At 41.4% G+C, this 25,863-nt stretch overlaps 2 protein-coding genes and 1 long non-coding RNA gene across 5 annotated transcripts in view; 1 reads left to right on the top strand and 2 right to left on the bottom strand.

Moving 5' to 3' along the window:
* Positions 1–5,823, bottom strand: part of SDHA (succinate dehydrogenase complex flavoprotein subunit A) — a 122,479-nt gene extending 116,656 nt beyond the window's left edge. For 2 of the 3 annotated variants that reach the window (XM_072153008.1, XM_072153009.1), the window contains exon 1: positions 5,664–5,823. In XM_072153008.1, the coding sequence (XP_072009109.1) occupies positions 5,664–5,732 (69 nt within the window). In that variant the 5' untranslated portion in view covers positions 5,733–5,823. The remainder of the gene's footprint in view (positions 1–5,663) is intronic. The other variant, XM_072153010.1, reaches the window with a different exon arrangement.
* The window catches only part of LOC140133192 (uncharacterized), a 28,524-nt gene continuing 8,428 nt past the window's right edge, over positions 5,768–25,863 (top strand). Inside the window, exon 1 of the long non-coding RNA XR_011855844.1 lies at positions 5,768–5,853. This is a non-coding gene — a long non-coding RNA (uncharacterized lncRNA). The remainder of the gene's footprint in view (positions 5,854–25,863) is intronic.
* LOC140133190 (uncharacterized) overlaps positions 12,743–25,863 on the bottom strand; it is a 437,171-nt gene continuing 424,050 nt past the window's right edge. Inside the window, exons 26-29 of the mRNA XM_072153006.1 lie at positions 25,242–25,394; positions 21,521–21,967; positions 21,392–21,430; positions 12,743–14,253 (exon numbers count right to left, since the gene is read on the bottom strand). Of these exons, the coding sequence (XP_072009107.1) occupies positions 13,646–14,253; positions 21,392–21,430; positions 21,521–21,967; positions 25,242–25,394 (1,247 nt within the window). The 3' untranslated portion in view covers positions 12,743–13,645. The remainder of the gene's footprint in view (positions 14,254–21,391; positions 21,431–21,520; positions 21,968–25,241; positions 25,395–25,863) is intronic.

Here is a 25,863-nt window from a genome sequence, read left to right as displayed (position 1 = left end):
GCTTCTTCTTTTCCGCTAAACCCTCGAACATGATATCCTGAACTGACTTCGGTTCTTTCTTTTCCTCAATGTCCATAGTGGCTCTAATCATCTTTAGCAATTGATCGGTGTCCTCCATTAAAAATAAAGGACGCCCCGTCAGTTCCTCCTCAGAGACTGAAGAGGTTGTCTCTTCTCTAATTATACCCTCATCAGAATTTGAAGGGTCTTCCAGGCCTGTAATTACAGTGGAAGGACCCGGTAGATTCTTATCCGGTAATATAGGCGCCGGATTAATAGTTTCTTTTACCGTCAATTGGACCTCTTCTCTAATTACCGAACGAAGGGTCTCAAGCCATGAAGAGGATTCCTCAGAGACAATCTTTCCAATACAGGAAGTACACATTCTTTTCATAACTAGACGGCAACTTCCTACCGCACATCCTACATTCTCTGTGATGTGTCTTCCTAGTGGCTTTCTTGGGAGTATCTTCTCCCTAAAACCATTAAAAAGGATTTCAATCAGAACATTAGTGTGTGTAAAAAAAAAATCCCAGCCGGGTAACTCACCACACCTCTATTACTGGAGTTGGGTTTTTCAGGGGTTCAGGGAGCTCACGCTTGTCTGCCATTCTCCTGGCCCGCACTGTAAAGCACCGCATGCTTCTTGTTGCATGGCGCTTAAATTTAAAAGTCAGGCCACACCCCCTTCCGGTCCACAGCTGACGTGTTGGTTTCCGGCTTATTTACATATACACATATGTAAAACCAAATGTGGCCCAACTCTGGTCAGCATCCCCCGGAGGAGCTATATCCCCCGGGCTCCCCCCTGCTTACTTGGCGTCTTGCTCCGGCCGGAGCTGTATGTCGACACGACCCGGAAGTGAAGTCATGACTACTTCCGGTCGCACAACTCCCGGCTGCTATACTGGAAGGTAGCGTGAAGGAGAAGCAGCGCCAAACAGGAAGGAGAGGCTCGCGTGGAGCCAGCATATCCACCGCAGAGAAGCAACAGCGCCGTCTGACAATGCGGTGAGTCAGATTCTGTGGGCACCCGGCGGAACCAACCAGAGGTTCTCACCAGCCCACACTCAGGTCACTTCCAGGGACAGAAAACCACTGAGGCAGGGTAGGAGGAGCACGTTTTTTATGCTGTCCCTGGGGGCGGATCCCTCTCTCTGGTTGGTGCCGTCGTGGTGATGGGGAAATAAGGCAAAATTTTCAAATTAACGCAAAATGAACATCATTAATGAATTCCCCATTTTGTTTCAGTAGGTTTGATATACCGTACATACTTAAGCATAAGCCGACCCGAGTATAAGCAGAGGTACCTAGTTTTACCTCCAAAAACTGTGAAAACCTATTGACTCAAGTATAAGCCGGGGGTGGGAAATGCATTGGTCACAGCCTCTTAGTATGTAGCCTGCCGGTAAAAAAAATCAAATAACTTACTACTCACCATTCTGACGGCCCGGGCAGTTCCTCTGCATCTTCATGCCGCAGGTCTGCTGGCTGTGCATCTACTGTCTCCATATGCACCGACATCAGGTCCGCAACAGCTCCGGTTGCCGCACTTGGATGTCAGCAGCGGCTGACATCAGTTGAAGACAGAAGAGGCGCAGCCACGGAGCTGTGAGTAGTAAGTTTTTTTTTGTATACCCGAGTATAAGCCAAGTGGGGAACTTTCAGCACAAAAATTGTGCTGAAAAACTCGGCTTATACTCGAGTATACACAGTATATAATATGTATAGTCTCGTGCAAACGGGGTGGCAAACTATGGCAATGCTTTTTGTAGTGTAGCAGGTTATGTTTAGATTATATGTTTTATATACATGCTTTACTTTATACATTTTCACTTTTTTTCTTTTACAAGTTTTCCCCTGTAACTGAGGCATCCACAAGAGGGGAAATAACCACCTGTCAATGGGGATTCTGATCAGACTGGGTCTAAGCTGGGCCGAGACTATGCGGCCGGCTCTGCTCCTCTATGCATCGCGCTCCTTCAAAGAGATTCTGTGAGGAGCGGAGAAGCGGTAACGAACCATATTTCCCTAGGGTCTCCGGGTATCTTGGACACCCAGAGACCGGGTCCTGCTCCCGTGGCTAGCGGGGTATATAGAAGTCACTGCGGATTCCGGACCTGAGCCCGTTGATGTCTAATGTCAGTGGGCAGTCCAAGAGGAGTTAAGTGATCCTATTCTAGGGGATAGATTACCCATGAAACTAGTAATGACCTGTCGGAGAGCTACCACACTAAAGAGCATTTGAGCTCCAAGTGTACTCAAGGTCACTTTCAAAATACAAAAATCAAGTAGCCAAGCAGGGCATCTTTAACCCCTTCCAGCACCCAGACGCAGCTATACGTCAGAAGTTTCAGGTAGTTGCCGCACAATGACGTACAGTTACATCATACCGATAGCCTGGGCTCAGAAGCTGAGCTTGTGCCATTACCGTGGGATTCCAGCAGCATGTGAGAGACGGGCTTCCGCAGTATCAGCTTATCCCAATAGTCGCAATCCCGGGTGTTTAACCCTATAAACGCTGCTGTCATGGTGAGGGCTTTACAGGGATTATCGTTGCTATGGCAGCCCTGAGGTTCGATGAAGTACCCCAGGGCTGCCTTCACCAGAAACCTGTTAGATCGATCTAACAGTGCATGTGTCAGCCTATGCAACGCTTGAACAATAATAGAAGCAACATCAAAACACACTACCTTAGAATTAAAAAAAACAAAAAAGGGCCAGGTCCTTAATGGGTTAAAAACCATTTAAAGGATACTCACCTGCGCTCCTCTTCATCTTGATCCCGGCACTTGGCTTCACCAAGCTTGACACGCCAAGGTTACCTAGAAAATAAACTTATAATTAGCAGCACTGGGCTCAAGATTATACGAGCATCTTTGGTTGTTTTTTTTAGGTGGTTTAATTTCGTTTACAAAGAAATCTGCTTCCCGATTCTCTGTGCCTTTGAGATGAATGTCCAAGAGAGGTTTAACTCTGCCTATTTGAAGATCCTTTTGGATAAGCACATCAGATCTTTGTAGTTGGTTCCCCCTCATCTCCGCAAGTAGGATATGGCGACTATTGTCTAATAATATTTTGACTGTCAATTCTGTAGAAGTTTATGACCTCTCAGAAAGGTTTCAACTGCCTTTAGCTCTCTGAAATTTGAAGACATGTTCTGAGTGCGACTGCCCCATAGTCCCTGCAAGTGAAGACAAGGGATTACTGGCCCCCATTCTTGTCCCAAACTGAATGTCCAGGTTCTTGTATGGTTGTGTGCAGGCCACACACTGAATACAAGATGTGAGAAGTCCAAAAAGACTCACGCCGCTCAAATGATGCAAGACGTTTTCTTCTGGAAGAGACTTATGGAAAGCATTGGTCTTTGGATTTTCTCTGAAGTCAAAAAGGAATTTGAGTCCAGTAAAACCCTAGGAATTTTTCTTTTTTAAGTCTCTGGGACTAGATCTGACCGTGTTCATCAAACTTAGGACCTGGAGAAAGAACACTTTTTTTGAAGATGCAATTTTAGTTCTCCGATTTGGTTACTAGGAGTAGTACCGTACGGTACTATGGTAATATTTTTAAGTGGGCCACCGCCTCCACCTTGGTAAAAAACCTTTGGGGCTTATTAATTCCCCAAAGGGAGGAGACTGCGCTGAAAGTGGAGGGTTTTTCACTTTGGGGATCTGAATGCAAGTCTCAAGTATTTTTTGGTGGTCTGGAGTAATGGGAACATGGTAGCACTCGTCCCAGTGATCCATCATACACATCACATAGTTGGGGCCCACTAGAGAAGTCATAGATTTTAGGGACTCCATCTTGTTGTGTTTGTATTTAATCAATATGTTGAATCTTTTCAGATTCATAATTAAAAGGAAAGCATTGTATTTTGTAATTTTTTTTAAGAATAGAGTGGAATAAAATCCCTACTCTTTTCCGGCACCGGAACAATCACATTCATGCCTTAACTGCGAGTCAGCGTTATTTTAGACCTTTGGACGGAATTAAAAACAGGTAACCTCGACCTACACCCATTTTGTCAGAACTCCACCTGCCAGTTTTTTCTTTGCCCCTATAAGGCATTTTTCTTTTGAGTGGTGCAAAAAGAAATTTTTTTTGGTGGGGTGTGGGGGCTGGCAGACAAAAAAAAAAAAAAAATTATTTGCAGCTGTCTATGGAATGGAGAATGGAATATAATTCCGTACTGAAAACTCAATTGCCCCAAAATGAAATTCCACAGGGCATGGTCTTGGATAGAATGTCTCTTTCCCACAGTTTTGACCAAAGAGATCAACGGACAGAATTGGATAAAGCGGCTTCTTTATGCTTTTCGCCAGAAAGGCTGTGGCAGATTTTAATAGAAGATTAGATTCAAAGATAGCTTCTCTGTTTAATCAAGTGGAATTCAGTCAGTGAGACCCCCACTGATCAGCAAGTTAGGCCCTTTGGCAACAGCTGGATGTATAGAGGTTAAAAGCTTAACTACATGTGACATACCTGTATGTCATGTTAAGGCTACATTCACACACATGTACGGGAGATGAATATACGGCGTGAGGCACCGTACCGCTCCGTAGCCGGGAGAAAGACATGTCCCATCTTTCGCCGGAATAAAGTATGTAGTAAACATTCAAAATCGGCGCTTGCTCAGATTGCAGGTTTTAAACACTTAGGCCTTCCTGATGACATGTTCCAATAGCCCATTAAAAACTATTGAAAAAAAAAGCAGTGGAATTATTCAGATGCTCCAAAGGCATTTTTGAAACTAGCATGCCAGAAACTATTGGAACCAGTCATGTAAAAACAACCTTCTTGATGACAGGTTCCCTTTAAGTGCCATCATTTAAAAAGCCTGTCCACTCCACACAGTACATAATAGCTGCATTATGCAGGGACAAAGTGTATGCACTGAATATCAGATCAGGATGGTGTTTCTAGGGGCCACAGACCCAGATAAATCCATTGTTAAAAATCGGGAATGGAGAGCTAAATCTAAAACTAATTTTTTTCTGCAACTTCTGCAACAGTGGACATAGTCAGTTCTGTAACACCCCTCGTGTGATATTAAAGGGGAGATTCTTCTCTAACAACAGAGCTGCCACTGTTCAGTTGAAAAGGGCGCTCAAAACATAACTCAAATGCATGTGAGCTAGCAGAGAATCAGGAGAGATTTCACAGAAGAGGGAACTCCAGAAAGGACATTTCATACATTAATGGAGGGGATTAGTAGAGCAAAGGCTGATGACATGTCGCTCTAAGTGTTAGACAAGTTCTGTTTTTAAGGTGCTACCCTTCTCTGGACACAGCAGAACACCAGTGATGTTACATCTTTATTTCCCACAGAAAACATTTCACGTGAAACGAGATGAAGGCACTTACACCAATGTCTAGGTGAGGACCCCCCACTAGTCACACGTGAAGGGCATCACATGCTCAGGGCAAGGTCTCTTTGCCCTTTCTAGCGAAGGCGACAACCACGTCCCACGTCCCTCAACCAATCCTCGGGCTGATGAGAACATGACAGGTTGACACTAGCCAGAGATCACCTGCCGGCCCCGGGAGGAGGTGACCTTCACTTAGACACACCCGCTCCCTCACTTACAGCGATACGAATTACAGAACCAACAACAAGGACGCTTCTCTTAGCTCTCAGCACAAGCCGCGTTACTGCTGCTCACCTTACAGCTTGTACCAAGCAACAGTCTTTTCCCGAGGAGCCGCGAAGCTGCCGCACACAGTGCTGCCATGTTACCAACAAACGCCAGGCCTGTCAAGCGGGTCAAGTATTGCGCTCCACGTCTTGGACACCTCCCCTTTTCACAGAACTTTATTGGAAAGAGCAGAGTGACATAATCTCTTAAAACCTAGGTGGAGACTTGCAGCTCTTCCATTGGCCGACGTTGTTGCTATCGCGATATTATAGTTGTTATGGATTTTGTTAAAGGTCTTTTATGAATATTGGAAAACTTTCACAGTAGATAACATTAAACATTATGGAGAGCCCGTCTGAATAGAGTAGGTGAAAAAATTGTCACAAGACTATGGCGCCCCACAACAAAATTAGCTTATTACATATATTTCTGGTTATTGAAAAGGAACTTTAACCCCTTAAGGACATAGCCCTTTTTTGTTTTTACTCCACAATTTCAAAATTCCATAACTTTTCTGCAATTTCCATGTGCAGAGGTTCAAAATGACTTGTTTTCTGTAACAAATTATACTTGCTCGTGATGGTATTTAATATTTCATGTCATGTACTGTACTGTCAAAAAATGTATGCAGTGTAAAATTAATGCATTTCTACAATGCATTTTAAAAATGCATCACAAACTACAAATGTGACAACAACCTTATTGTGTTTAATAAGTGGCATTAAAATGTAACTGTCATTTCAATAATTTTGTCACTTGTGTAGGGGATGTGCTTTAAAACATTTTGCTAATAGATTTTATAATGGGGTTTTGTGAAGTTCTGTAAATGTCCGTTGCCTTGCAAAAGCCATCTTCATCCAGCTCTGATAGCCAAAATCTGACTCCCTTCACACACGTGTAACCTGCCAGGGAGCCAGACAGTCAGTATAAACCAAGTTTTTTAGCACAAAAAAATGTGCTAAAAACTGAAACTCAGCTTACACTCGAGTCAAGAAAAAAAATTAAGTCAAAGCTTACCTTTCCGATCCCAGGTCTTCTCTTCTTCGGTCAGGCAGCAGCAGGTCCATGCGCCCTGGCCGCGCAGACTGGAGCTTCATACGGACCTCGTGCTGCCAGACCGGAGAAGTGTAGACCTGCAGGGCACGCCGGAAAGGTGAGTTTTGACTTTATTTTTTTTAGGAATTGGTCAAACAAAGGCTGGCAGACAACGGGGGCAGGGGGCTGGCTGACTGCAGGGGCAGGGGGATGGCTGACTACAGGCACAGGGGGGCTGGCTGACTAAAGGTGCAGGGGCCTGGCTTACTACAACGGCAGAGGGGTGGCTGACTACAAGGGCAAGGCACCGGCGGACAACGGGGGCCCGGGACTGGCTGACTACAGGGGCAAGGCACCGGCGGACAATGGGGGCCCGGGACTGGCTGACTACAGGGGCAGGGGGCTGGCTGACTACAGGGCAGGGGGCTGGCTGACTACAGGGGCAGGGGGCTGGCTGACTACAGGTGCAGGGGGCTGGCTGACTACAGGTGCAGGGGGCTAGTTGACTACTGGGGCAGGGGACTGGCTATATACTGAGGGCAGGGGCTAGATGGCTATATACTAGGGTGGAATGGGACTGACTAGCTATATACTGGCTGTGACCAATGCATTTACCACCCTAGGCTTACACTTAAGTCAATAGGTTTTCACAGTTTTTTGTGGCAAAATTAGGGGCCTCGGCTTATATTCTGGTTGGTTTATACACGAGTATATATGGTAGTCATATTCAGAGGGGAACTTCAGTTTTACAATGACATTTTAAAGTACTGCATATACTCAAGTATAAGCCGAGTGCTTCAGCACAAAAAATGCTAGTTATAAAAAGAGGGGCAGGCACTGGCTATATACAGAGGGGTAGGCACTGGCTATATACAGAGGGGTAGGCACTGGCTATATACATAGGAGCTGGCACTGGCTATATACAGAGGGGTAGGCACTGGCTATATACAGAGGGCAGGCACTGGCTATATACAGAGGGGCTGGCACTGGCTATATTCAAGGGGCAGGCGCTGGCTATATACTGGGGGCAGGGGACTACTGGCTATATACTAGGCTATGGCCCATAGGAACGCTCCTGGGTTAAAAAAGAAGATATACATGCTCCCCAGCTTCTGAAAAGGTTTTTTGAAAATAGGAAAAAAAGGGAGTGAATTTGGGGTGTTTGGAGTCCTACCCTAGAGAGGGGAGTACTGTCATGGTTCTGCACTGTTTCTGCATTCTATCTCCCTCCGGTGGCAAGTATACAGATTGCTTGCTGTCATGATTCTGCATTCTTACTCCCCCTGGTGGTGAATATGCAGACTGTTTGCTGAACTCTCTCTTGTGGCAAGTGCTCTGCACTGCAGCCCTATCTTGCAACTTCCTATAAATGTGTTTTCTGAGCCATTTTTCTTTGCTCGAGTATTAGGTCTTGTGATAATATTAGTAGTCTACAGTTTGCTTGTTTATTATTTTTCTTTCTTTTGTGGTGTTTCCTTCTGTCCTGTTCTGAGTCATCGGCGAGGAGCAAAAGAGACCGGGAGTCTAGTGGAGCGGCGGACGAATGTGTCCAACGTTGCTAGGGGAGTCGATGGATGGTGGGGTCCTCGGGGGAAATCCCTTTAAGTTTTTTCCCCATACAAGCCTGGATGGGTCTGAATTAGTGCGCCGTGAGGTTGTGGAAGCGCGGAATTGTCTTTGTCGGAACCTGAATTGTCTTTGTCCTGTTCATAAGAAACCATAAGAAGCCATCTCCTCAAGAAGTGCATTGGATTTAGCAAGAAAATTCTCTATGTACACAAGTCCTGTATAAAGATAGTTCTAGTTAACATGTATTCTTTAGGCTAACCAGACAATACCATAAGAGTGTACACCTTTCTGGACAGGCCCGGCATCAGCACCCGGCTGCCGCGGGCAAGTGCCTGGGCCCCGGAGCTCCCCAGGTGCCCACCTTGATTATTAAAGAAAAAATTTAATAGCAATTAAAATTGAATACAACCCAGACAGTGGTGCGACGCCGGCGACGGCATCATGCGGCGGCCTTCTGTTCGGCTCCGAGCTGTCTGCTGCGCTTGACAGGGGGCGAGGGCGGATCACGCAGGATTTGCAGGAGTCTCGTGCCAGAGTTAGCTCAACGGCACTGCGTAGACGTGACTGAGCTGAGCGTGGTGACTTCACTTTGCAAGTCACAGATCACGACAGGAGAGAGAAGAGGACCTGCATTCTGGTAAGTCTGCACAGTTTATTATATTTTTAAATCATGGGGGCCCGGCAGCTGCATAATAATTAATATAGGCTGCAGCTTGGGCATGATGATTTTTATAGAGGCTAAGCCTGGGCACTGTGGGAAGGGCGGGCTGGCGCTGGGCATAATTAATATAGGCTGCAGCCACACTGGCACAGTCAGGGCATAATTAATATAGGCTGCAGCCAGTGGCACTGGGCATAATTAAATAGGCTGCAGCCTGGGCACTGGGCATAATTAATATAGGCTACAGCCACTGGCACTGGGCATAATTAATATAGGCTGCAGCCACACTGGCACTGGGCATAATTAATATAGGCTGCAGCCACACTGGCACTGGGCATAATTAATATAGGCTGCAGCCTGGGCATGATGATTTATAGAGGCTGCAGCCTGGACACTATGGGCAGGACGGGCTGGCAAGTCAGTGCACACTGGCCACTGGCACTGGGCTTTATTAATATAGGCTGCAGCCTGGGCATGATGATTTATAGAGGCTGCAGCCTGGAATCTATGGGCAGGACGGGCTGGCAAGTCAGTGCACACTGGCCACTGGCACTGGGCATAATTAATATAGGCTGCAACCAGGGCCCAATAATTGATAGAGGCTGCAGCCTGGGCCCAATAATTGATAGAGGCTGCATCATGGGCCTAATACTTGATAGAGGCTGCCGCCTGGGACTAATAATTGATAGAGGCTGCCGCCTGGGCCTAATAATTGATAGAGGCTGCAGCCTGGGCCCAATAATTGATAGAGGCTGCCCTCTGCGCCATATAGAATCTTCAACAACAGTAAAACAGCTATGAAAAAAACAGAATATCTGGATTCATTGACTTCCGTGGCTACATGTAAATGGTAAGTGAACCATAGTTGCTTAAGGAACCTTATCCTTGTCCTTAGTATTATAGTATTATAGTAGTATATAGGCAGATACTGGAAGTGCGCATAGCAGGGCAGCTAAGATAAACCTGTGGTTCACCATTGTGTTGATTGCTGGGGGTCTTGCCTGTCTGAACCATAACAATCAGACATTTGTCCTAAAGCAACATTTGCCAAAGTTATCAGAACTCCATTGAAAAACCAAGAAGATGTGAGCTTTGGAAGAAACCAAGAAAGTAAATTATTGTGTTGATTAAGAAAAGGGGCCCTTTTTTCTGCTTATTTATGGGCCAGTATGGATAACAGTGATCAGACACAATAACCGACAGCTCAACATGCACCTCCTCCCGAGAGATACAAGTCTGGAAGCAAGAAAAGAGAAGCAGATATTGGAAGAGAAAATACCTTTCATTGATTGCTTCTTCAGAAAGAGCACACAGAAAAAGAATGAAGAGTCTTCAACTTCCCCTGTATCTAATACTGAACCAAGAGTCAGTGCATCTCAAAAAGGATGTTCCAGCATTGGGAATGTTGTTGAACTGGCTGTAGATGCTCCACAACAGCCAGTCTTACTTTGTCATTCTGGACCGCAGCCAGAGTGTAAAGCTGCAGGTATTTGTGAGAAGCTGGATATACCTACAGAGTACCCAACACACAGAGTTAGAAAGAAAACACGACAGTGCAATGAAAAAGATTGTCAAGAGCCAGCATGCAAGTGGCTCGTCATTTTCAAATCCAACGACAGAATTTGAAGAAACCTTTTTCAAGCCTCTACTGAACACTGTCCTTGGGGAAATAAGAACAAGATTTGTTTTTTTGCAAAAATTCACTGCCAAGTTTGGATTTCTCAATGACCTCAAGGAAGCAACCATTGATTTGCCTGTGTTACAGAAAAATTGTTTAAGGTTCTCGGATTCAAGGGTTGATGTAAAGACTATGCTAGAGGAGCTGAAGACACTGGCTAGGATGCTGCCTGATCATCTAGGCCCACAGGAGACTTAACAGTATATAGTATCTCACTCACTCGTTCCAGCATTTCCAAATCTTGTTTTTGCATTGCGACTGTTGTTAACAATACCTGTTTCAGTCACATCAGCTGAGAGGAGCTTTAGCAAACTAAAGTTAATTAAAAACTACCCAGATGTCACAAGACAGGTTAAATGCCTTGGCAATACTTTCAATTGAGTCAAAAGAAGCACAATGTGTAGATTTTAATCAGGTAATACACCGTTTTGCAGCTGAAAAAAACAAGAAGAATAACTTTTTAAAAGGCCTATTCCATTGGAAGTCCCTGGATACATTGCACTTTTACAAATGTTTGCACTAATGTTCTTTTAAAGTTTACCTCTTTACAATGCATCTAAATAAAATGTTTCATATTTGGTATTTTAAGTTTATCCGTTTTTAATGCCATCACATGAGTTCACTGTTAAGGGGCCCACTGAGGCTCTTTTGCCCAGGGGCCCACTGAAACCTGGAGCCGGCCCTGATTCTGGATGATCAGAGAAACTACTAACTTGCTCGGTCAGAGCTCTTTGATTTCTTTCAACAATGTGATTCCTTCCCATACACCTCATGGACTTGTGGTAATGCCTCTCAAGGGTAACTTAGAGATACCCTTACCTACCAGCTTTGAGTGTAACCAGATAATATCTAACAGAGAGCAAATTCCTACACCTTAGGATACATCCTTAGGATACACAAGGTACACCAGCAAATCAACGGACCTAATAATGCTCCATTTGCCCAATGTCTTGGTCTTGGCCAGGCTATTATAGGCATTGTCTGTTTAGGTAAAGAAGCCTACCAAGATTTCTTCATTCAAGACAAATATCTTACCAAATGGTTGCAGTACCTTCTCTCAACCATTCCCACACCATTACTGGGTAAAAGAGAAGCTGAACCATAGGGAATCACAACATCATCATCAAGATTACATGGACACAACCCCATCCCCAGATGATTACCTTTGATCAACATTGTTCAACTCTACAAATGAAGACAAAAACATTTGCACCTAAGGGAGAAGATAAAGGATTCTTCAATATATTAGACAAGGAATTTGTTTGGGATGACTTGCTGTGGGATATCAAGCAAGACACTTTTACATTCCAAGTGTAGGCCTGTAACAAACCTTTAACTAAGAAAGGAGCATTATCAGTTGTCAACAGTATCTGTGAGCCTTTAGGGTTCATAGCTCCAGTCACTATTTAAGCTAAGATGTTGCAGAGACAGTTCACCATGAAGAACATAGACTGGGACACACCACTACATATTGAAAAGCAACAAAGGTGGGAGACATGGAAAAAGTTTCTGAAAATATTAGAACAAATCCAAATCCACTCTATTATACTCTCCAGCTGTCAGCTGCAGTAACCTATAGAAGGATCTTGGTATAAAACAACAAACCCCACTGTGGATTTATCCTGGGTTAGGCTAAGCTAGCTCCAAAACCTGCACATTCTTTTCCAAGACTAACTTTGTGCAGCTGTTCTAGCTATGGAAATGGATATAAGGAATAAAATGGGCATTTGAATTTATTTATTTTCATTCTATACAGACAGTAAAGTTTTGCTGGATAATATATTTCAACAAACAAAACTGTTCTGGGCGAGATTTATCAGCGCTTCTAAGAAGGTATGGCCATCGGCAGAGAGGGCGGGAATGGGGTGTTCCTGCCCGGTGCCTGCATACCTGCAAAGTTTTGTTCATAGGTTTTTCCTCAAAACTACTCCAGGTTTTGTCAGCAAATAAAATATTGTTTTGGGGATACAATGGGAAAGCCCTGCATGACTGCTGAATACAGATATCTGTGAAAAATAAGGACAATAGGGAGCAGTCCTTGGTTAAAAGGAATACAAATAATATCAAGTATAATATATATCAGGTTACTCTGGGAATAGAAAAACTGAACCTGCTATTGTAATTATCTGTGTCAATAAAATGTGACAGCTCAGCCATGGCAGATGCTTTTATATATATGCTTTATTTAAAATATAGGCAAAACATCAACAAACAGGAGCTCACATATGTATCTATGAATAATTTCAGGAGCCTCCGCATTATTTGACAGAAATGAGTATTTCCCTTCTTCATACATCACGTTAAAGTACAAGATAGATATTTTTGTAGAATGGTAGACCTAGAGTTGCTCCAACATCATAACTGTGGCAATATAGAGTTGAATATTTGTGTCCTGAACATCAGTAATTATTAAACCAAATATGCAAACACGATTTATTCTCTCCAGCTACACAGTAATAACACTCCCTGCTATCTTGCCCAGTGCCTTCTGTCATTTTTCCTTTTTTGTAATGTCACTCCTGGATCCAGCAAAATGTGGAATATGAGAACCTAGGGAGCTCTGCTTAAACCCTCATATTTCTAAATATATTTCTGAAGTTTTAGCATGAAAACAGCAGCTGGGCAGTATAAATAAAGGTATGGGTGACATACCTGTGGGTACATGTGGGTATACATAATAGTGGCAGTTAGTTCCGGTAGGTAAATCGAAGTGACAGATTCAATTTTAAAGGAACAGTGCACTACATTCCTTCTTTTTGTCTGTCGCTCCATTGGTTTATAAGACAAAGAGCGACACTCTTAATAATAATAATAATAATAATAATAATAATAATAATATCATAATTCTGATATTTCATACATAAAAGAAAAAAATTCTATTTTTATAGATTATAGTATGAAAGATTATATAAGTGATCAATAGTTTAAGAATATTATTTATATTCATTTATAATTTTAAAATGTTATCTTTTCTTTTACATTATTTTCATTAAGACCAATTTCCTAGTTTAATAATACCAATTTCCATATTCAAATGGTAACTCTTTCATCTACTACAACATGCTGTTACCCTAGCCACTGTACAACGCTTTTTAGAAACGATGTGATAAAAAGCTGTTCAAATGTTTGTAGCCTAAACAAAGCTGTAGTTTCTTTTAGAACCAATTGATATAGTCTCTCCATATTTACTTCAGTGCCAATAGCAATAGCACTTGTAACAATGTTGTTTTCTTTAAGTGAGTTGACAGCATGGTCAAAGTTCTTGTTGCTATTCATGCCATCACTTATAAAAACAAAGGAGATTTCTGCATTCTTCCTTGCACCTTTATACCTACCGGCAGAATTTTGCACTATGTTTTTGATTGCATACAGAATGGCCATGCCAATATGCGAGGATGATTCATAGTGTATTGCTTTGGAGGGCAATGCCTGAATGCTAGTTAAGTTAAAACTAAAATCCAATAATACATTTTGCTCTTTTTCACTTCCATACTGGATGACTGCAATTCTAGCTCCATGTGAATCATTATCATTTGCAGCAAGTTGAAGTTCTTCTGCAATGTCCTTAATGAATCTCAGCACATGCATAAAGTTCTCCTTGCTCGTCCGTTCAGAACCGTCCACAAAAAACAAAATGTCCACAGGTCGACCTACCAATGGCCCAAGTGTCACAGCTGCAATACATAAAAATATTTTGTTTTATGAAAATCAAATAATAAATAGAATATTACTAATGTCATAGAACTGGATGGCAGCTAAACCTTTCAACAGAAAATAAATCTAATGTCTCATAGACAAATGTACAAGTTTTTTTGCCATTCTTTCATCAGCTAGCATATTTCCCATTTAATTCTGTGGGCTCATGCTCACGGTCGTGGAGCAGCACTCCATAATAAAAAATTCTTATATCATCAAAATTCAAACATTACACGTTACTTGTTAGAAAAGCATAAGGTGTGGCAAAAGCAGAGTGATAACAGTTAAAAAGTTATTCTACTAGTTCTTTATGCATCGATTATTGTGAGCCAAAACCATGAGTGGTCATTAACACAGAACAGGTGCAAATCTTTCCATTATTATTGATCTCTTTGTACTCCCCACACCTATTTGTTGATCACTATAATGCAATAAAAAGAAAGAAGTAACTGAGATGGATGCTGTTCCTAACTGACAACACCCTATTGCCAATTTATTATAAATGCCTAGGAGGACAAACAGTGGGAACTACTACTTTAAAAATAAATACTTCAGAATTGTTATTTCATATACAAGTACCGTACTTTCAAAAATAAATATAATATGATGCTTATCTTAAAATTTATCTAGAGGTTGATCAAAATTGTTGAGCAGTCACACTTGAAGGTGCGTATTTAAATTCTCCGAAAGTGAGAGAATAGGTAGACCAAGAATATATCGATTTTTTTTTAAAACTTGCTAGCCTATACAAGTGCAAGAAAAAGTAAATGTTGAATGTGCTAACTATTCTTGTCCAGACCCAGAGGTGGCAGTAACCATCTCTCTATTCTGTGTACATTCATCTAATACTTATTTTAAATGCATTTTTCGAAATCTTGATTTTCTGGTTAGAAATACACTCCTCTTGCCTGTGTGTAACACCGCCATAAAATTTATTAACTTGACCACTGTTTTACAAGTTAGGTACAGTTCATATTCTTTTTAATGGATCTTCAATCTTTAATGGATCTTCTGTTACAAATCCATTAAAAGCTGTTATTAATAACGGAAAGTGTAACAGATCTTGCCAAATGCAGGTATGACCTTAAAAAGAGAGAAGGAGCTTCAGTACAACGGTTCAGTCACAATTAGGCCCCATGCATATGTCTGCATGAGCAGATGTGTGCCACGAGCCTCAAACCGGATGATGAAGGTTTGGATGAATAGGACACTTTGTGGTGCAGCTGCCCGGCTGCCTGTACACAATTTACTAAGGGTCCGAATAGCGCACTTTTGTCGACGATTTCCGATTTGCGTCCGATTTTGGAGCATGTGATCGGATTTTGGCGCATCGGCGCCGTCTTTCACGCGACAGAAATCAGGGGGTGTGGGCGTCGGACAACCCGACGGATTCAGAAAAAACGCGGAATTTAAAAAACGAATTGTGTCGCAAGATCAAGCACTCACATGCACCGAGGAGAAGAAGGTGAACTCCAGCGGACCTCGGCGCAGCAGCAACACCTGGTGGATATCGGGCGCGCAGACCTTAGTGAATCCCGGGAGACCGGAATCCTCGTCGGAGAACGCGCCACTAGATCGCGACTGGACCGGGTAAGTAAATGTGCCCCAATGTATGTCTTTGGCTGCCATGAGCTAGTAGTCGTTTTTGCTGCTCACATTTGTGGATGTGTTCGTGGAGCCTAAGGACACACAAATTTGAATGTAAATGAACACCTTTAAAAACTGCAGTTATCTACTATATGCTTACTCAACATGTGGCGGTGGTTTTCCAACATTTTAGGTGAAAACATTTTCTGCCAAGTAACCAATTCTAATTATGTAATATTGCAAGTTATTAAAGCAGTTGTATGATTTCCCAACATTTTATACTATGGGCAGCAGACGCTTTCTAAAATAACCTCTCTCTGCTGCAATGACCAGCACAGCGCTGCTCCTCACTATCACTGCTGGTGTACAGAGGCTCAACAGTGATGTAGTATCGACAGCAGAGCGCACCGTCTACATGCTGTCACAGGAGTGTTGGAGATGGGGAGTATTACCTCAATATTTTTAGCCCCCCCTGTGCCTATAAACATTAATTAAACTGGTTAACCCTTTTAAATGTACTGTAATCATGCATAAAGGTGAAGTTTGACCCAGAACAGGCGACGTTTCTCAGTATATATATATATATATATATATATATATATATACAGTATAGACCAAAAGTTTGGAAACATCTTCTCATTTAAAGAGTCTTCATGACTATATAAATTGTAGATTAACACTGAAGGCATCAAAACTATGTATTAGCACATGTGGAATTATATACTAAACAAAAGAAATTGTGAAACAACTGAAAATATGTCTTATATTCTAGGTTCTTCATAGTAGCCACCTTCTGCTTTGATTACTGCTTTGCACACTCTCTTCTCTTGATGACCTTCAAGAGGTAGTCCAAGAGATGCTTAGCAATTGTTGGCCCTTTTGTTTTCACTCTGTGGTACAGCTCACCCCAAACCATCTTGACCATCACTTTCCTTCTTGGTCAAATAGCCCTTACACAGCCTGGAAGTGTGTTTGGGGTCATTGTCCTGTTGAAAAATAAATCAACTAAACGCAAACCGCATGGAATTGCAAGCTGCTGCAAGATGCTATAGTAACCATGGTGGTTCAGTATACCTTCGACACCCCCACACCATCACACCTCCTCCTTCATGCTTCACGGGGGGACCAGGCATGTAGAGTCCATTTTTCACCTTTTCTGCGTCGCACAAAGACACAGTGGTTGGAACCAAAGATCACAAATTTGCACTCATCAGACCAAAGCACAAATTTCCACAGGTCTAATGTCCATTCCTTGTGTTCTTTAACCAAAACAAGTCTCTTCTTATTGCCGGTCCTTAGCAGTCGTTTCCTAGCAGCTATTTTATCATGAAGGCCTGCTGTACACAGTCTCCTATTAACAGTTGTTGTAGAGATATGTCTGATCCTAGAACTCTGTGTAGCATTGACCTGGTCTCTAATCCGAGCTGCTGTTAACCTGCGATTTCTGAGGCTGGTGACTCGGACAAACATTTTCTCTGCAGCAGAGGTGACTCTTTGTCTTCCTTTCCTGGGGAGTTCCTCATGTGAGCCAGTTTCTTTTTAGCACTTGATGGTTTTTGCAACTGCACTACATTCCCAATTTTTTCAGGCTGGCGACCTAAATTTCTTAATGTAATGATGGCCACTCGTTTTTCTTTACTAAGCTGCTTATTTCTAGCCATAATACAAATTCTAACAGTCTATTCAGTAGGACTAGCAGCTGTGTATCCACCTAACTCCTGGTTCCAACCCTATTCATAAGGCAAGAAATCCCACTTATTAAACCTGACAGGGCACACCTGTGTTGTGAAAACCTTTATTGGAGACTACCTCTCTAAGCTCATGAAGAGAATTCAAAGAGTATGCAAACCATTAATCAAAGCAAAAGGTGGCTACTCTGAAGAATCTAGAATATAAGACACATTTCAGTTGTTTCAAACTTTTTTGTTAAGTATATAATTCCACATGTGTTAATTGTGTGAATCTACAATTTTTATAGTCATGAAAATACAGAAAACTCTTTTAATGAGAAGGTGTGTCCCAATTTTTTCTACACTTTTACACTTACTTTTAGCACATGCAAGGTCCACAGCTTGGGACACAGCATGAGCCCAACAGCACAGCTTTACTTCTCCTCTTTAACAAGCTCTGTCGACAGAGTTGGATCATCTCCATCCAGCAGACGGACCCAGCATCTCTGTTTTAGGATGAAGATGAATACCGTATATGCTCGAGTATATAAGCTGAATTTTTCAGCACATTTAACTAAACTCGGGTTATACGCGAGTCTATAAAAAAAATAAAATCATTACTCACCTTTCCAACGCCCCCCAATGGTTTTCTTCATTGATGTCAGCCCCCATTCTTGCTTTCCTATGGGCTGTGTTCTTCTCAGATCAAAACAGAGCTTGTAGTTTGTAGTGTGTTTCTTTTGGAAAATATATATTGGTTTGGCTATTATCCTGCATCCTGTTATTAGGCTTTTAGAAAAATATCAAGGGGGCTGCCTTAGTAGGTAGTAGTTTTCCTTATCCCATTTCAGAATCCCCCAGTGGAGCATCAATGGCTGTAAATCTCGACACAACAACAAAGGCAACCTTAAAGGAGTTCTCCAGCAGCATACAAGTTAACCTATCCACAGGATCGATGCCAACTTCCTGTTCCATGGGGGACTCAGTGGTGTGTGTATAGGGGCTAACTTGTATAGCGCTGGAGAAGCCATCAAATGGAAATCATCAAAGAGTTTGGAAGATATTCAGGCTTTGAGATCAATGCTCAAAAATCCTGTTTGGTCCCTCTTGATAGCGACACGCTGACAAATCTAGACCATCGTCCGAGAAGCCGGAGTTCTGCGCATGCGCAGTAACTCCGGCCTCGTTCCCGAGATCGCGCATCTTGGCCGGAGTTACTGCGCATGCGCAGAACTCCGGCTTCTCGGACGAGGGCGCGCAGCTGCCAGGAGCTGCGCGCCGAAAATCACAGGGTAGGCGGGGGAAAGCAGCTACTGGGGCGTGGAGTAGCCGCGCCGTGTAGCCTCGTGTCCGGCTACTCTACGCCCCGGTAGCCGCTTAATTAAATTAACATATTAGGGCAATAAAGTTTATGCTACGCTAGCGGGGACGTGAGGATTAGCTCTAAAAAGGGCTATCCTCACGTCCCATACATCCACCTACCACCTGATCTACCTTTATAGGTAGATTCGTGGTGGTAGGTGCCCTTTAAAGGTATCCCAATCTTTTGATTACATGGGCCTAAATGTCAGTCCCTATGTGGGTGAATATATCATTGAATCTGTTCCCCTTTTTGATGAAATTGAAACTTAAGGTGAATACTTGGATTCCTCTCCCTTTAAATTGAGCAGGGAGGGTTGTACTGACTAAGAGTATATTATTGCCCCAAATTCTTCATGTTTTAGGTAACTGTCCTTGCTGGATAGATAAGAAATGGTTTGGATTTATCCGTGCCATTATAAACAAACTGCTATGGGGGAGGAAAAAGGTTCACATTAAGCAGGAAATGTTAATGAGGGACAAGATTTGATTCTGTCCTATCCCTACTGCAATCAGGTCAACTGAGGAGTGGGAAATTAAGAAAAAATTCCATTTGCAAACTTACTACCGAATACCTGCAGAGATTTTAGGAAGTTATCAAGGGGGGTTTCAAATTTTCTCCTCTCGGAGGCAACCTTAACTTGCCAGAATTATATAAAATGGAGGACGTTGGTTTCTAACAAAAAAAAAGGTTTTATTTCTTTGGGTCAATTGGTTGAGAATGGGGAATTAACTTATTTTCATTATTGGGTGAGCCTTGGGATTCGTGAGGATAAGGATTTATTTAGGTATTGGCAGTTCGCTCATGCCTATAGGATGGAAAAAAATCATGATGTGCTTAAGGTGGAGGAGAGTGGAAATTGTACAGTTATATTGGATTTAGGAGTGGTGCCAAAAAATGTAGCTAGGATTTATAGTTTTCTAAGGATCAAAATCCTAGTAACAGTCAATTGAAATGGATAAACCAGGTTGATTTGATCACAGAAGAACAATGGGGAGATATTTATAAGAATTTGGTTAGATGTTCTATTAATTTAAATCACAGATGTACACAATTAAATATTTTATATAGAATTTATTTTTCACTGCAATTAATGTTTAAGATTTTTATATGTAAGAGACCAGGTGCCGACGTTCTCCATGTTCTCTGGGATTGCCCTGAGAGAAATTGGAGATCTTTGAGACAATCAAAGTACAGATCCAATGCATCCTACCTCGATTGGCTACTCTTGGCCTATTAGGTCTAATCCCATTAAATATAGGTCCAGGGGCGAGGGAATGGTGTAACACAGTAGCAAGCAACATAAACATAGGGGTAGTTTTTTTTCCCTTTCCCTCTCTTTCCAACATGGGTAATGGGGTCAGTGGAGGGGGTTTGTCTGCTGCTATTTATATATTTGGTCACTAATATGTTTCTATTACGGTTGATGTATGGTCTACGGTAGTGACTTTGTCTGTCATTTCTTAATAATTGTAATGCTTCTTTATGATAAATAAAAGATTTTTTAAAAAAGTATAGGGGCTAACTTGTATGTCACTGAAGAAGCCCTTTAAATGGCAAAGTCTCACTCTTAGGAGTCTTTTTTACTTTTTTGACTGCGCACATTGACATAGCACAAAACAAAAGCTTCCTCTGGTGGCCAACAATGAGAAATATTGAAAATTAGTCTCTAATTGTTAATATTTCCTTAAATGTGTAAAGTAATACAATGTGTGCAATATTATGTATTGCAGTGTATTTTACCTGTGTATAATAACTGATAGGCAGAAAGGAGCTTGCTTTTTGAGGGCCTTCATCAGGAGTCTGGTTGCCTTAATCAACAGTGCATTTGCCAGCAGAAATAAGGAAATCATATGCTTTTTCCCCTAAACACTCTTATCCAGCAAGGTCCCTATTAAAGTGGAATCCAGAGATAAAAAGCTGCAGGCAACTCCTGCCTGGCTTCCTCAGCAGGTAATAAGTGGGACAATTCAGGATTGCGATTGCAAGGTGAATCCATATTGCCTTTATATGTCAATTGCAGAATGAGACCCCACATTAGCATATGAAAAATCAGGGCGTGGAATAACCCTAACCCCACAAATAACCGACATTTATATTAAAGATAATAGAACAATACAAAACTATGGGGCTCATTTCCGTTTTGTGATGCTGGGACAGGGATTTAAAAGCGGACAAACCGCGGGATTTAATTTAAAAATTGTGTTGCGAACCATGCACATACACCGGAATGAAGAAGGTGAACTCCGGCGAACCTGATCGGGGAAGCGACACATGCAGGATATCGTGCGCATGATCTTCATGAATCGCGCCAGAGTTCATCCTCATCGGACAGTCTGGATCGGGGATCGCGCAAGGACCGGGTAAGTAAATGTGCCCCATAATCTCTTAAACCAGAAATATTGATATACAGATGTTTTATTATCTATTTTTGCTCGGATTCTTTTATATAATTTTATGTTTTGTGGATGAATTATTTTTAAAGAAATATGAACTTACATTGTTTGCAGATCTGATCAGGACAAAATATCTCTGGCTCTGTAAAACAATTAATATCACATCATTTTTAAATATGGAAGTATATTTCGTAAAAAGAAAGGATTGTTAAGTCATGTTAAATGATAATACCTGGACAAAGTACACCCTCCATTTCTTGAAGGAACTCCTCAGATGCCAGTTCAGCATATGTCCTCAAATGCTTCACTCTGTGGCTGGTATTGCAGGCTATCCTCTCCAATTCTTTTCTTTCTAAACTGTTATTAAATAAATCTCCTATACCAATACCAAATACTTCAACTCCTTCACAAAGGGACTCCAGCTTGTCTATGTCCTTAGGATCATAGCGTCCATCTGTGATTACAAATGCAACCACTTTACTCACAACTCTTTGATTCGGACGTATAAATTTCTCGTAAGTGTACTTCAGGGCTGAAGGAGTCCATGTTCCACCTGCCAACCATTCCATTGATTTAACTTTAGAAATAAAAGAAGCCTTTGAAGTGATACTGGAATCATCGATTCTGATTGATTGGATCGCTCCCTGATGACTGTATTGCACCACACCAAGTCGAGAGCCTTAAATGCAATATTTATAATTATTTTTCATACAACAGAATATTCAATACAATTGAACATAACCTGTTCCTGAGTAATAGACATACATGTGCCAGTCTCGGTTAAAAACAATTAATAATTTGAACACAGTTTTAACAATGAGCGCTTCGGGAGGCTCCATGGCGGTCTGAATTCAAGGTCTAATTAAGGTGTAGTATGTTGTATATGCTGCATAAAAGTAGTAATGCAGTATATTGTATGAACAATTAGCTTTGTAGCAGAAAAATATTGTTTAACCACATGGCCATTTTGCACTTTCCTGACACGTCCCATTTTTTCAAATATGCAAATATGTTACTTTATGTGGGTTAACTTCATAACTTTTCACAACATATCCAGGTGATTTTTAGATTGTACTTCATGTTGTTTATATTTTCAATATTTTTATGTAAATTATGGAATTATGAAAAATACTTTATTTTTAAGATTTTTAAAATGAAAATTTTTCTGCTTTTGCAGACACTCATTTAAAATAACTTGATAACTTATATTTCCTGCATGTCTGCTTTATGTTGACGTGTTTTTATGCATCTTCTTATTTTTGTAGGATGTGTGGGAGATTTGGCCCAGTAGAGACTGTGGTAGCGGTGATTCATGATGCAGTCCAAGACCGTGACACCAAAGTTTAATCCAAAACAGGTCTCGCCTGCGTTTATTGCTGCAGCAGGTACAAAATAAAATAGCCTTTACATTCAGCCATCAAACAAAGAAAATCCTACTCGTTTCTCTAACTCACCACTAAAACACAAAAGACGTCGCTGGTCCAGGCACAGGGGTCAGGGCTGTGTGCTCTCCAGCCTCCTTCCAGAGAGACAATGCTCTCAGCTCTGCTCAGCAGCTTTATGCAGCTTGATTAGGCTGCTCCCACAACCTGTGTCCAAGGTGCTGGACAACACAACCTCAGCATTAGGGCCTTGCATAATAGGAAAACCCAGGGGAAACATACCGCCCATCCACAGTTAACCCCTTCAGTGTCTCACAGATGTAACAAGGTTTACAACCTTAAGTGCAATTTTTCACATTTTCATGAAAATCGCCAAGTGGTTTTAAGGGACCAGTTCAGTTTTCAAGTGTCTTTCAGAAGCCTAAATAATAGGGTAAATTATTTACTACTAAAGAAACTAAACCCCACAGCATATGTAAAACTACTTTTATGAGGTTTGTTAACCCTTTAACTGTTAAAAACATATTAACGTTTGATACCAAAGTTATCCTGGGTATGCTGAAACATTCTTTTTTCGCAAATTTTTGCAATTTTTTGGGCAAATTTTATGTTTTAGCCGTGCAAAAATTCTACAGAGTTGTGCCTGATATATCTTTAAAATCCAGATGTGAACGGATGAAAAAGTTGAGACTTTAGTGCGAAGTTTGTTTGAGTTTTTAACAATAAGTTGCAAAACCTCAGATTCAGTTGCCGGATATATCAACCTCTAAGATAAATCAAACAAGTCCAAAATTCTGAAAAAACAAGAAAAGACATGTACAAACATGCTCACTAAACAAAAATGACCCCCCTACATGTGGTGATAACATGCTGTGTGGAAACATGGCAGGGCAATGAAGGGAAGGAGAAAGATTCGAAGCAGATTTGTTTTGTCACATTGTATAGGCTATAAGATTTTAAGTTTTTTGGTAGTGTGGACAGATGCATTTTACAACTTTACAGATCCGTAATACTATACACAGAGTGGACCATGCACAACCACCAAAACAAGGTAAATGTCAGCACACAAAGCAAGCTATAATATATTCAAAGAGAAAAAGAGGTGTGCCAATAGACAAAATTATGTAAAAAAGTGATAAATCTTTATTTCAACAATAGAAAAACTCCATCAAGGCATGAAGGACAAGTTAAAAACAATTAAAAAACATACATGAGTCAAAATGTTTGGCACAACCAGGTAAGGTTCACCAAACAAACACCTCCTCCATACAGTGGAACCTGGCCCCTAGTATGATACAAGTACAATAGAAGGATGAATAAGGCCCAAGCTGTCTAATGACCCTGAACAGATGAAGATAAATCTGCCATAACAATCATAGTGCGGCTATAGGATAAATGGGTAAGTATACATTAAGAGTCAGTGATCAGCAGGCAGGCATCAGTACAATAAGTCAACAGGGCGGCTCAGCAGTAGTGGAGGACGTGGAGGACACCCCACACGTTCCGTCTCCCAAGTGGAGACTTCCTCAGGGGTGAAAATTGTTTTTAACTTGTCCTTCATACCTTGATGGAGTTTTTCTATTGTTGAAATAAAGATTTATCACTTTTTTACATAATTTTGTCTATTGGCACACCTCTTTTTCTCTTTGAATATTATATAACTTTACAGATCCTTCATTTGGAGGCATCCATCTTATTAATGAGATAATCATTGATTCTTGTTTTTGATTTTTAGCTTTTTTGGGGGGGCATTCAATTTAACATACAAATGGAGAAAATCACATTTGTTTTATCAATGCCATGTTTTCAGGAGTATCCATGATAGCATTTCATTATCAGTGTCTACCTCTATGAACCCAAAAAGAATATTCCCCCAAAGGGATAGGTGAAAGGAAAGGATAAAAGAAAAGAGAAAAAAAAAGAAAAGAAAGGAGGATGTGTCATTTGGACTGCCCAGTGAAAATTATAAAAACAGAGGTAATAAGAATATGGCACAAATCAGTTTTTTCAGCACTTTTAATGCATTTGGAATTTCTTTCAGCTTCCAAGTAAATTGCTAAATTTGCTACACAGAAAACAAACTCTTATTCATCTGTGTTAAAGAAAAATTAAAAAAAAATAAAATAAAATAAAAAAGGGAAAGGGCAGCAGCAAGGGGTTGAATAAATATATGCAGGGTCAGATTATGGGCCGGGGCCACTTTCCTTTTAAAGAGGCGCTCCTGGTGGTCGCATGGCTGCCCAATATATGTGTGGGGATTGAATCTGGCTAGGTTGTCCCAGGTCCCTGTTTTTTTTTTTTTATGGATTTTTTAATTATGCAAATAAGCGTGAGGGGCTACATAGGTTTCAATGGAGCCCCTTAAGTATATTTGCATCATTTTAAAGCAATTTATTCTTAAATATAAGGGCATACAAAGCTTAAAGAAAGTGGAACCTGCCAGAGGATGCACACACCAGTATGTGAGTTTGCTTGGTTTACAGTCCTAGTGGTAGATTTTCTTTAAGTATATAAAGACAATAATACATTGAATTATAAAGTTGGTGAGGCGTACCATGAAACTTAATTTACCTTTCAGGTCTGATCCATTTTTCCCCATTTTATCTATCCTTTTGGCAATACTTATCACAAAATTTTTGGCAAGGCTGAAGTTTGTTTTGCCAACACTTTCAGAACTGTCTATTACAAACACAAGATCAATTGGCTTGCAGGATCTGTAGCAATCTGTGAAGTAAAGTATAAAAACATGTTTTATTGGCTTACCTTTTGGGAACAAAACATAAATCCAAGATTTTCATATTGTCATGCAAGTAGGTATGTCTGCATTAAGCCACTGATAGGCTGATATCAGCCTGTCAGTGAATATTTTGCAGTGTCACCTATATCTTAACGGCACTAAATAGTTTAGTACTGTTGGAAAATACTGTTGGAAAACTGTGGTCGATCCACCTGCTCAAGTAGGATGAGGGTGTTGGAGGTGAAGAGACCTATGATGACGATGAAACACAACTGCCAATAGCTGTGGCTTTATGTGATGTGCAGACAGAGACATGGAGAGCTGAGGACTTGGTGGTAGAAGAAGCGAGAGGTGATGATGAGGTCCCAAACCCGACATGGGTAGCAGGGTGCAGAGGTGGTAGCCACGTATTCACCGGCAGAACAAGTGAAAGGGGGCCAAGGTGCAGCAGTCAGC

The sequence above is a fragment of the Engystomops pustulosus genome, chromosome 5, assembly GCF_040894005.1.
Source record: "Engystomops pustulosus chromosome 5, aEngPut4.maternal, whole genome shotgun sequence".
Classification (NCBI taxonomy): Eukaryota; Metazoa; Chordata; class Amphibia; order Anura; family Leptodactylidae; genus Engystomops; species Engystomops pustulosus.
This window is presented reverse-complemented; position numbering and strand designations above follow the sequence as displayed.